This window comes from Trifolium pratense, linkage group LG2, assembly GCF_020283565.1.
Source record: "Trifolium pratense cultivar HEN17-A07 linkage group LG2, ARS_RC_1.1, whole genome shotgun sequence".
NCBI lineage: Eukaryota > Viridiplantae > Streptophyta > Magnoliopsida > Fabales > Fabaceae > Trifolium > Trifolium pratense.
In genome coordinates this window covers 47,843,828-47,856,556 of record NC_060060.1, presented here as the reverse complement: position 1 = coordinate 47,856,556, position 12,729 = coordinate 47,843,828, and the positions used below count along the sequence as shown (strand labels likewise).

Below are 12,729 nucleotides of genomic sequence, written 5' to 3'. Positions count from 1 at the left end.
GTTTTCTACGGTTGCACATCCTCAAACGGATGGACAAACCGAAGTGGTAAATAGAACACTTACTGCCTTGTTGCGTTCTATCATTCAAAAGAATTTGAAAAATTGGGAGAATTGTTTGCCACATGTTGAGTTTGCTTATAATAGAACATTCCATTCTACTACTTCTTTTTCTCCTTTTGAAATTGTATATGGTTTTAATCCTATGACGCCTTTGGATATTTTACCTTTGCCTACTAACGAGTTTGTTAATTTGGATGGTAAGAAGAAGGCCGATTTTGTTAGGGAGTTACATGCTCAGGTTCGAGCCAACATTGAGAAAAAGAATGAACAATATGCAAGACAAGCAAATAAGGGGCGTGTGAAAGTTACTTTTGAACCTGGAGATTGGGTTTGGGTTCATATGAGGAAGGAACGGTTTCCAAATCAAAGAAAATCCAAATTGCAGCCAAGAGGAGATGGACCTTTCCAAGTTGTTGAAAAGATCAATGATAATGCCTACAAACTGGATCTGCCAAGTGAATATGAAAATATAAGTGCCACCTTTAATGTAGCTGACTTATCTTTGTTTGATGTAGGTAACGGATCAGATTCGAGGACGAATCCTTTTGAAGAGGGAGAGAATGATGGAACCGACTCATCTAAAGATCCTTTGCATGAGATAGGAGGTCCTATGACTAGGTCCAAGACTATGAGGATGAATCAAGCCTTACAAAGTCTAGTCATCAAGATCAAAGAAAAAGAAGATCGATATCCTTCGGAGGCTGAACCAACTTGGCTCAATTTCTTACAATTGGATGAAGATGCTTGAGCCCAACTTGAAGCCCAATTCACATCTTGAGAAGCATCATTGGACTATTTTGTGTCTAATAATATTGGACTAAATAAATCAACAATTAAGTCCAATTTTCTTTATTTTTATGGCAATTTTCGTTTTTGGTATTAAGAAGGTTTTTAGATGACCTTTAGCTTCCTTCTAGCCTCTCTAGATGCTTCCTAGTGGTGCACTAAGTCATTATAGTGGCTAGTGGGAATTTATAAGCAAGATAGTGGGAATTTTCTAAGGTCTATAATGAATGAATGATAGTGGACAATAAATCCTACTATGTAAGGATATGCTATAAATAGGACTATCATGTACTTCTCAAGGCACAACTTGAAGTTTAATATAATTTGAGAGTTTTCTTGTGAGAACTTTTCCTTTGTTCTTGAGATAAGAACTTTATAGTGTTGGTTCTACCGGCAAGTCGCGGTTAGGGTCGCACTTTATTTGATAACTTTGGTTCTACCGGCAGGTCGCGGTTAGGGTCAAGTTCCTCTATATCTTGATAACTTTGGTTCTACCGGCAGGTCGCGGTTAGGGTCAAGTTCCTCTTTTACCTGTTTTCAAGACGATCCTAAGCGGTCGCTTATCAATAACCACCAAGCAGGAATAAAGGAAGGATCCGACCACACTTAACCACCTCGTGTCATAACACACACAATATTTACTTTTTCTGTCATTTAATTTTAGTCTTTACTTTCCTGTCATTTACTATTATTCGCAAAGATACCTTTCAAACAAACAAAGCGAAGACAACTATCTATATTCCTAAGCGAAACTAGTAATTTTGGCACAATCCTTGTGGAGAACGATAAACTTATCACTTTATTACTTGGTAGCGATTCTGTGCACTTGCAGAACCACCGTCAACGTTCTATTCGGACCAGGTCCAAGCTAGTTATCTCCGGTGGACTTTGCTTTGATGAAACAAGAGGATGATTTTTTTATTAAATATTGAAACAAAATTAAATTTTTAATTGTTTTTTTAATAAAAAAATTCTGTTATATAAAAATATTAATTACTTACCAAAAAAATAAAAATATTACGTAATTAATAAATTATTGACTATTAATATTGTGTGAGAGAGGGGATATTAGAGAGAAGTAGAGTTAGAAATCACATGTGAAGAGTGCATGATGTTGTTGTGGTTAAAGATCAATCCATTGGTAAAATATTCTTTGTGCATCAATGACCATCTTGGACCACTTGTGGCATGGTTTAAAAACCACACCACACCAAACCATATTTATGGTTTTGGTTTAGAACCAAAACCATTTTAATGAAAAATTGGTTATTTTGCAAAACTAATTTGGATATGGTTTATATTCGGTTCGGAACCAATTTATAACCGGTTTATAATAAAAAATAGGTTACTTATTTATAACCGATTCATCTTAAATTTTATTGTATTTTTTATTTTTTTAAAAAAAGCATTATTATAACTTTTAATTCCTATATATTTAAACTTTTTTTTTCACAATAATTAAGCCAATTTTTTTTTTAATTGATTAAAAGAACATATTTAATAATTATTGTTTATAAAAAAAACATAATTTTTCTTTAATTTTATGAATTATTGGTTTATAATCAATTCATAAAATTTTTTTTATGCCCAAACATATTTCAAACTAAGCCCAACAAAACAGATTTTTTTAAGCCCAAAATAATTAAAATATAGATTTTTTTAAAAAATAAAACCATCAAAAATCTGTTTTTTATAATTATTTTTAAAATAAATAAATTTTGTTAAATAAAAAATAATTAAATATTAAAGGGTGGTTGACGGTGGTCGGCCGCCGGAGCGCCGCCGCCAATCACCACGCCGATCACCGGAAGTCCACCGGAGGTATCCAGAAAATCGCCGTCCACCGCCGTCCGTTGCCGGAGCTCCGTCGTACCGGCCGCCGGTGGTCCGGCGTTGACCGCCGCGTTGACCAATTCCTCCCCCACCTTATTAATTATTTATTTATTAAATTATATAATTAATTGAATTTGGAAAATTTGTTTTTTTTTTTAAAAGAAACTATTAGGCTTTTTCCTTATTGGGCCTCAATTTAAAAACCAATTTTAAACCAATTATAAAAAATTGGATATGGTTTAGAATTGGTTTTTTTTGTATTGAATTGGTGTGGTTTTTTTTTAAAATGGATTTGGTTATTAATTTTGGATATGGTTTGGTCAGTGATTTGGTTAAGGTTACGAATATTTTTTTTCTACCCCAATTTTAAATCGGAACACTTTTTTAAAGTGTGCCGGTAAAAACGATTGCAAACTGAAACACTTTTTTAAAGTGTGCCGGTAAAAGAACAATTTTTTGGTGGATGAAAATTCTATGAAAACAATATAATACGACAAAAAAACTAAATCAATTTTTAATAAGGACATATTGAGTATTTTAAAAAATATGTTGGGGTAGAATGAAGATTGTTGGGGTAGAAAATTTTTTTTTGCACACCCCTACTTATGGCAAGGGTCCATATCAGAATCCGTCCATTTTCAACACTAATTTCAACATCCCATTGGACTGATTTTTGCAATTGAAATTACATTCAACATGACCATTGCTCTTGGTCTAAGACGACGTCGTTGAGTTCGTGGGTATCTTTCTTCTGCAATTGAACTTCACACTGCGACTGCGAACAAGAAGAAAATGTCATCACTGTTTATGAGATTAACAAGGTTTCCTTCAAAACCCTTTTTTCCCTTTACTTTAAGGTTATTCTCTCACTCTCACAATGTTAATGATGCTATTTACTCATTCAATCGAATGCTACAAATGCGTAATACTCCTTCCATTATTGAATTTACCAAGATTTTATGTTCCCTTGTTAAAATGAAGAACAATTACTCAACTGTTATTTCCCTTTCCCAACAAATGGAATTCCATGGAATTAGGTCTGACATTTTCACTATCACCATTTTGATCAATTGTTATTGTCACATTGGTCAAATGACTTATGCATTTTCTCTATTGGGAAAGATTCTTAAGATGGGTTATCAGCCGAATATCGTAACCTTGACAACCCTTATAAAAGGCCTTTGTCTTAATAATGAGATTCAGAAAGCATTGTACTTTCATGATGATCTTATCGCTAAGGGTTTTCAGCTCAACCATGTTAGTTACGGGACATTGATCAATGGCTTGTGTAAAATGGGACATACAACACCTGCCCTCCAACTGTTGAGACGGCTCGAAAAAGGATCAGTCAAGCCTGATTTGGTAATTTACAGTACAATCATTGATAGCATGTGCAAAGATAAGCTTGTAGATGATGCTTGTCAATTATTTTCTGAAATGGTTATCAAGGGTATTTCGCCTACTGTTGTCACTTATAGTGCTCTAATCTATGGTTTTTGTATTGTGAATAAATTAAAAGAAGCAATTGTTTTGTTGAACGAAATGGTATCGAAAAACATCAACCCAGATGTTTATACCTTTAATATATTGATCGATGCGTTTTGTAAAGAGGGAAAGATGAAAGAAGCTAAAAGAATTTTAGCTGTGATGATGAAACAACGCATGAAACCTAATGTAGTTACTTATAGTACTTTAATGGATGGGTTCTGCCTTCGTAATGAAGTGAGCAAGGCCAAATATATATTCAACACTATGGTCCAAAGGGGAATGATGCCCAATGTTAAGAGCTACAGTATTATGATCAATGGGTTCTGTAAGAGTAAAATGTTGGATGAAGCCATCAATCTCTTTGAAGAAATGCATTTCAAAAATATCTTTCCCGATACGGTAACTTACAGCACTCTTATTGATGGTTTGTGCAAATCAGGGAGAATTTCCTATGCTTGGGAGCTTGTTGATGAGATGAGTGACAGAGGTCAACAACCCGATGTAATCACCTACAATTCCTTCTTGCACACTTTGTGCAGAAATCATCATCTTGACAAGGCAATTGCATTAGTCAAGAAAATTAAAGACCAAGGTATCATGCTAGATTTGTACACGTACAGTATCCTAATTGATGGACTTTGCAAAGGTGGGAGGCTTAATGATGCACTAAAGGTTTTTAATGATCTTTTGGCTAAAGGATACAATCTAAATGTGGTAATTTACAACACTATGATTTGTGGACTTTGTAACGAGGGCTTGTTTGATGAAGCATTAGATTTGTTGTCAAAAATGGAAGATAAGGGTTGCTTTCCCGATGCTGTCACTTTTGAAATAATGATTTGTGCACTCTTTGAAAGCGGTGAGAATGATAAAGCAGAGAAACTTCTACGTGAAGTGATTGCTAGAGGTCTACTTTAAGAGCAAAACCAGGTATGACACTTGTTACACATTATTTTGAATTTTTATGACAATCATAGAGATGGACTTTGATCTAGGATCCTTAGTTTAGTTTAGTTTAGTTTTGACCAAAGTAATTTATTGTTTTGTTCAATTTGATATTGTATCCATTAAAGTGGTTATTTTTGAAGTCTTGAAATGACTATCCTTTTTCATCTCGGTGTACTATTGATCCGCTTTATCTACTTTAATAGATTTTATCTGGTAATGGACATCGTCAACAAACCATGCTTGCCTAGGTTGACATGATTAATTTTGGCAATCGGTTTTCTTTTGACCTTTACCAGATTTTTGCTTATTGGTATAATATATAAAATGATTATTGATAGGTACATTTTATTTTACACTTGACTTATAGACAGATTGGTAATGGATTTATAGGTTGCAAACCAAGACCTTTATGTGATGTACCATGAAAGTGAACAGATATCTTGACTTCATGCAAGAAAGAGGCATGGTGTACGGCCCTCTGTCTGTCGTATTGTTATAAAAGAGAGAAACTTGAATGTTGAAAGAGGCATGGTGTAAGGCCCTCTATGGCTCTATCTTTTAATGAATGCATTAATCTTTTCATATGAATTGTGAATTAAACTATAATTTTAGTTTTGCATAAAATACATTGCGAGTGTTTGTAGTCTGTATCTGGTTTTGTTTATTGTATCAGAATAGTTAGTGGATTTGAGTTGTGTAAGCGGCCGCAATATTGTTCATACTTGGTTGCTTGTTTTGAGTGTTTTAGGTGCAAGACTATGGCTGACTTTGTTTCCCCTGCTTTTAGCTATTTGTCATATTGTATCAACCTTTTCACTGTGTTGAGTATTATTTGTGCTTAACATCTTAATAAATTCTTCTGCTTATAGAAACATGAGTTCCTCCCAAGTCATTCAGTTTATATAACACCTTATGTCTTGTTATTTTTAATTGAAATTATAAAAGGAGGTTGAGATAAAGGGTTAGACTTGCACGTTACTTTAGCATCAAATTGTTTTAACTAATTAAGACCGCAACTAATTAAGTAAGAATCTAAGTGAAAAGCTGTTGCACCTGAATCTGTCCCGCAAGGGAAGCCAAGGAAGTGCCTTCCACTTCATGTTTGTGTATACATATATGTTGCATCTTTCCTTTTTGTGTCATCTTTGAATTTGTAACTTTCTACACTAGTCAGTGTTAATTTAGTAGTGACATTGCCACTGTTTGCAGCTTAACTTGTGATTGTGACAGGATTGAACAACTTTTTCACCAAAACCAAGCTGATTTCAAGCTCAGAACTCTACATCTATAGCCCAACCTAGCAGATTTTTTCAGCATGATCTTCATTTTTGCAGGTTACGTTTAGGTAAGGTGGATACTTTCTTCTTCGGTCCCCACATTTGGCGCTTTGACACCTTCCATTTCTTTCTCACTATTAGCCAAAAAACACTTACAATCTTTTCTTCCAGTATCAAATATCTAATCTGTCTAGTAGTTTGCACAGCTCTAAATTAGAGAAGGTGGATGGATTAGACTTTTTTGAAATCTTTCGATGATGCCGATATTTTCTCAACTACTCATCCATGATGACATGAACGCCTTAAGTTTTCTTCATGTTTATAGCTTTGAAATCTCTCCACAAATTCATAACTTTCATATCTTGTTCTCTGAGTTATATATGAACATTTTGATGATTTCGGTTATTTTCATATTAATAGCTTCCACAAATTCAGAACCTGCATCCTCTTTCTTCTTTCACTACTTTGCAAAGACCATATTGTTTTCTTTGTATTCATTCAGCTGAAGGAAATTCCCAGATTGGAAAAACTAGAGAGTAGATTATTAAGCATGTATTTGGATATATGTTGGAAGAGACATTCTTATATCCCTATTCAACAAATGAAATAGGAAAAAATGCTCCAAGGTATAAGATATTGTTAGCATAATTTGCAACACATTTTTCATGTTTAAATGTAAACAATCGATTCTGATAGTGATATGTGAAAATCTCTTTCTGGTTCAAGGTATAAGATATTGTGTTGAAAATAGTTACTTAACATTATTAATGCATGGAGATTTATTTTTGTGAGCATTGTTAGTGCTGGAAATTCCGCCTTCATTACGGTCCGGCCACATCCGCCTAATTGCGGCATTTGGGTTGCCTTCATTGCAGCCTCCAACATCTTCATTGTGTTGGGTGTGAAGTGGTGGATTTAGTCTCACATTGCTAAGAGATATGGCCCGTGTAGCATTTATATAGCTTGGGCAACCCTCACCTTACAAGCCGGTTTTGTAGGGTTGAGTTAGGCCCAATACTCATTTCTAAGATGGTATCAGAGCCTCTCAAATTATGACATAGTATCAGAGCCTATCCTAGATCCATTTGTTGTTTGTTGTGGAGACCTCCCATATTTGGGGCACCCGTTGTTGTTGATTCCACGTTCCAGCTTGTTCAGTCCTGGACGTGAGGTGTGTTAGAAGTCCCACATTGGCTAGATATATGACATAGATAGTGTAACATCCATTTTAGAGTATTAGTAATTATTTTATTATGCTATTATTTTAATTGTACGATTGATTGTGTTTATTTCTATTATGGGGGATTAATAATCATAATCGAATTTTAATTGAGAACTTAAACTAAGTTAGTAATTAGAATAGCTATTAAGTAGAATATGTTATTGAGTTATATTAATTAATTGTTAAGTAAAAATAAGTAAAGAGGGGGGTGTAGAAAGTAAATAGTAACCTTGAGTATATATATAAAAAAAAAATATAGAAACAAAAATTCATTGTTGTCAAAAATAAAAACAAGAAGAACGTAGAAGAGGAAAGAAGAGAGAGGAAGGTCTAGAAGCATAGAACAAAATCAAGAAAAAGAACAAAGATTTCAACTTGAGCTAAGGTATGGGGGTTAGTTTTCATGATTTAGAGTGAAATCATTGAGAGTGGAGAAAACCCTTTTCTCCATCCCTTTCTCTCATTCATCTCATAAGGGTTTGGGTGGAAATTGATGGGAATGTGTTTATTATGTTCCTTTATGTGTTTATTCATGATTAGAGATGAAATTTATATGAAAAAAATATGTTCTTGATGTGTTGTTGTTTGAGAGTTTTCACCAAATTGGTGAAAATATTGATGTGTTTATGAATAAATGGTACTTAGATCAGTTAGATGATGTTCTTTTGATGTTTCAAGATGTTATGAGTAGTCTTAATTACACCATAAACATAGGAATCACGATTATGAATTTTCAGGGATTTTTGGGATGAATTTCGGAAGAAAAAAAATGGGTTTTTGGGATAAAAAGTGCAGAAAATATATTCTGCAGGATGAACAGTGCGCGCAGCGACGCACCTGGCCGTCGCTAGTCGTCGCAAAGCTTTTGCTGACTTTTGGTGGGCTGTTGACCTTGACTTTTGTTGACTTATTCACCCGGAATCTATTTTTCTCAGTTTTTTTTGCCTAAATTTCGATTCCGGAGTCCGTTTTATGAAATTATTCTTAGTTAATTGAGTTTGCTTATATTTGGCACTACTTTAACTTTAAATTAATTTTCGCGTTTTAATTAATTTGAATTTGGTAAACTCACGATGGTGTATAATCTTAGTGTCTTGTGACTGAATTATGGATGATAATAATTGATGATTTATTATGATGAGATATATTCTAAAGACGATGATTTAGAATATTTGGATTATGTTATCCGTATTATGTTGATGTTGAAATAAAACCATATGATGGATATATGCACATTCATGCATTCATAAGTTGTGTCTATTGATGAGTATTCTAGAGACGATGATCTAGTTTGCTGTTGTTTTAGAGACGATGATCTAAAACATTCGGATTAAGTTATCCAAAATTATGATGAATTGGTACCACATGCATATAGATATGTCTAGGTGACATCATATCTATGTGACATTAGAATCAATTAGGAATTATGTGATATTCTTAATTGTTAAATGATACTTATCATTGTGTATTTCCTTATTTGTTGATGTTTGTATTCCTCAAATTGTTGAGTACTTAATAAATGAATATGTTTGAGAATGTTTAAATGTTCTTAATACATATGTGAGTTGTATGAGTTGAATTTATTCAACTGTTCTATGTTATTTAGTGTCTGATATTCGATATATTAGTCACTAATTATGATTATGTTATCTAACCCTCTGTTTTGTGTTTGTGCTGGACCTTTGGGGGTCCAGATACTCAGGTTGAGGATCATATATCCTAGGAGTAGTCGCGTGCCCTTTGTTGCTCGAATCTAGCTTTTTGGTGAGGAGTGTAGCTATGCTACTTCATCTCAGTTGCTTATATTTAGCTCGAGTCTAGAGTAGTGCTCTGACGTATATACCACTATGTCTAGGACCTCGCTAGCTTGTATTACCTAAATGGTTATATTTTGATGTTATGACTTTTATTGTCGAGACTTATGTTGTTTTGTTCATATCATGAATGATGTGATCATGATATGGATATGTTGGTACTTAAACTTACTTAAGTTATTATGATGATACACTATTTTAAGTATAATGGTGAAATATAAATATTGAAGTACATGTTTTAGATGATTATGACAGGTTTCTAATTCCTCGGCTTGTGAAATAAATTTATGCAGGCGTGTTTCATGTGATTAATTGAATGTGATGCTTTAAATATTTGCCGTTTATTTATTTTAGTTTGATAAATAGCGCGTAAATAGTTTAGGGCGTTACAGATAGCCTTTATAAGTGTAGTGCAAACCTCAACTCTCAAGCTAACTTTTGTGGTTAAGTATAGGCCTCTCAAATTCTGACATGGTATCAGAGCCTATCCTAGATCTATTTTTGGGTTCCCGCATCGTCCACGCTTCAAGCCCATTGGGCCCGAGCGTGAGGGGGTGTGTTGGAAATTCCGCCTTCATTGCGGTCCGCCCCCATCCGCCTAATTGCGGCATTTGAGTTGCTTTCATTGCAGCCTCCAACACCTTCATTGTGTTGGGTGTGAAGTGGTGGATTTAGTCCCACATTGTCAAGAGATATGGCCTGTGTAGCTATATACGTTTATATAGCTTGGACAACCCTCACCTTACAAGTCGGTTTTGTAGGGTTGAGTTAGGCCCAATACTCATTTCTAAAATGGTATCAGAGCCTCTCCACGATCCGTTGGGCCATATGTTATCAGGTTTTCGCTATCGGGCTGCCCACCATTTATATCCATCCTCACATTACAAGCCGGTTTTGTAAGGATGAGTTAGGCCCATTAGTAGTTCATAACTTCATATAATATGAGTTGAGCAGTTGTCTTATCTACACTCCCAGTATACTATATGTAGTCTATATAGCCGAGCCCCCTCACATTTTAACTTTTGCACCGGTTTCACTCTATTAGAGAATATAGAATAATATAACTGAATGAATAGAAACTAATATCCTAGAAACTTCTTATACACACTTAGCTATATTATTCTATATTCTCTAATACACTCACACCAGGGTTTAGTACTATAATGAGAAATGGCCGAAGCTACTTATTGTTGATGTTGATCATCGTTGATGTTAGTTGTTGGTTAGTGGATCCGTTACTGTGTTAACGGTCGGACTCATTTGCTGAACTTCTTGATCTGGATTCAGGCTCGATTAGGCTAACGGTTCCCGGTCGGACTCATTTGTTGAACTTTTTCTTGATGGTTCTGACTCATAAAGAAATGAAAAAACAAATATGGATTTTGATCAGTGAAAAGTTTAGAATGCATAAAATACTCTATCAGTAAGCAACACAATTTAAAAATAATGCCTTGTTCTTATGAGAATCGTCTGTCTAAACTAAGCATGAGACTCAGTTTTCTTAAAGAGATATGTCTCCATGGGATTAGAAGGGTTACATGTGTGTTTGGTGTAGATGATGCTTGTGAATTATTTTCTGAAATGGTTATCAAGGGAATTTCGCCTACTGTTGTCACTTAATCTATGGTTTTTGTATTGTGAGTCAATTAAAAGAAGCAGTTGTTTTGTTGAATAAAATGGTATCTAAAAACATCAACCCAGATGTTTATACCTTTAATATATTGATCGATGCGTTATGTAAGGAAGAAAAGATGAATGAAGCTAAAAGTGTGTTAGCTATGATGATGAAACAAGGCATGAAACCTGATGTAGTTACTTATAGTACTTTAATGGATGGGTTCTGCCTTCGTAATGAAGTGAGCAAGGCCAAATATATATTCAACACTATGGTCCAAAGGGGAATGATGCCCAATGTTAAGAGCTACAATATTATGAACAATGGGTTCTGTAAGAGTAAAATGGTGGATGAAGCCATCAATCTCTTTGAAGAAATGCATTTCAAAAATATGTTTCCTGATACGGTAACTTACAACACTCTTATTGATGGTTTGTGCAAATCAGGGAGAATTTCGTATGCTTGGGAGCTTATTGACGACATGAGTGACAGTGGTCAACCACCCAATGTATTCACTTACAATTCCTTCTTGCACAGTTTATGCAAAAAGCAGCATCTTGACAAGCCAATTGCATTAGTCATGAAAATTAAAGACCAGGGTATCGTACCAAACTTGTACACGTACAATATACTAATTGATGGACTATGCAAAGGTGGAAGACTTATTAAGGATGCACAAGTTTTTCATGATCTTTTGAGTAAAGAATACAATATTAATGTTGTAACGTACACAACTATAATTAGTGGACTTAGTAAAGAGGGCTTGTTTGAAGAAACATTTGTTTTGCTGTCAGAAATGGAAGTTAAGGGCTGCTTTCCTAATGCCTTCACTTTTGAAATAATTATTTCTGCTCTCTTTGAAAGAGGTGAGAATGATAAAGCAGAGAAACTTCTTCGTGAAATGATTGCTAGAGGCCTGCTATAAGAGTAAATTTATGTATGTCTTTTTCTAGTTATCCTTTGTTATTTTGAATTTTAATGATAATAATAGCGTCATTAATTTACTTATTTTGAATTTCAATGATAATCTTCGTGAAATGATTGCTTATCAGTTATTTGTTTGCTGTTAATAGCATACTGTGGTTATAGTAATTGTTGCATTTTCTGTTTTTCTGTTAGTACACCTGATTGTGTATCGGTAATTGTTCAATGCCCTATATATGTGGCGTTAGAAAAACCAGAGTAACCAGATCTCTTGATTGTACAATCTTGACTTCTCATCATTTCTTTGTTTTTTGTTGAAAACTGATAGTATTACAGGTATTAAATTCTTGTATATGTGGATCCAAGGTGTTAAGTTCTGTAATGTTTATAATTAATCGGGGCTTAAGTGGTAATTTATTAGGATAGCGGTCCAATCTGTCTAAGCATCGAGCCTTTTCTTTCCTCCACTTCCATCGACTATCTGAATCTATTGAATTCAGGTTCTGTAATAAGAATATAGGTTCTGTAATTGTGTCACCCCCTCTCTAAAGGAATTTATACGAGCCTTCACACTATTTTGTAGTTTATGTTTGAATGAATTGTTTTGGTGAAAGCCATGGTATGATATATGCATCTACTTTATTAATGTTATGTCGTAATATTTGGTTATAGTTGTCAATATCTATGTTGAATTTATATTAGAAGAGTAAGCTTCAAATCATGAAACTGACATATAAAATACTATTTCTTGTAGAATAAAAA

The 12,729-nt window shown here is 34.2% G+C and overlaps 2 protein-coding genes across 8 annotated transcripts; both read left to right on the top strand.

The window, feature by feature from the left end:
- Positions 1 to 3,230: 3,230 nt before the first annotated feature.
- On the top strand, positions 3,231 to 9,662 carry LOC123910271 (pentatricopeptide repeat-containing protein At1g62590-like). 7 transcript variants are annotated; one of them, XM_045961363.1, is made up of 4 exons: positions 3,332 to 5,097; positions 5,506 to 5,648; positions 6,346 to 6,460; positions 6,895 to 7,456. In XM_045961363.1, exon 1 carries the CDS (start codon positions 3,472 to 3,474, stop codon positions 5,083 to 5,085), a length of 1,614 nt encoding a protein of 537 aa, XP_045817319.1. In that variant the 5' UTR covers positions 3,332 to 3,471; the 3' UTR covers positions 5,086 to 5,097; positions 5,506 to 5,648; positions 6,346 to 6,460; positions 6,895 to 7,456. The 7 variants fall into 7 exon arrangements, 5 of the variants coding, with proteins under 5 accessions (XP_045817317.1, XP_045817320.1, XP_045817319.1 ...); XM_045961362.1 differs by having other exon boundaries at positions 6,813 to 7,456; XM_045961361.1 differs by having other exon boundaries at positions 3,231 to 5,097; positions 6,346 to 7,456.
- A 1,442-nt stretch (positions 9,663 to 11,104) lies between these two features.
- Positions 11,105 to 11,968, top strand: LOC123904829 (pentatricopeptide repeat-containing protein At1g62930, chloroplastic-like). The gene has a single exon (XM_045954439.1). It carries the CDS (start codon positions 11,105 to 11,107, stop codon positions 11,966 to 11,968), a length of 864 nt encoding a protein of 287 aa, XP_045810395.1.
- The last annotated feature ends 761 nt before the right edge of the window (positions 11,969 to 12,729 follow it).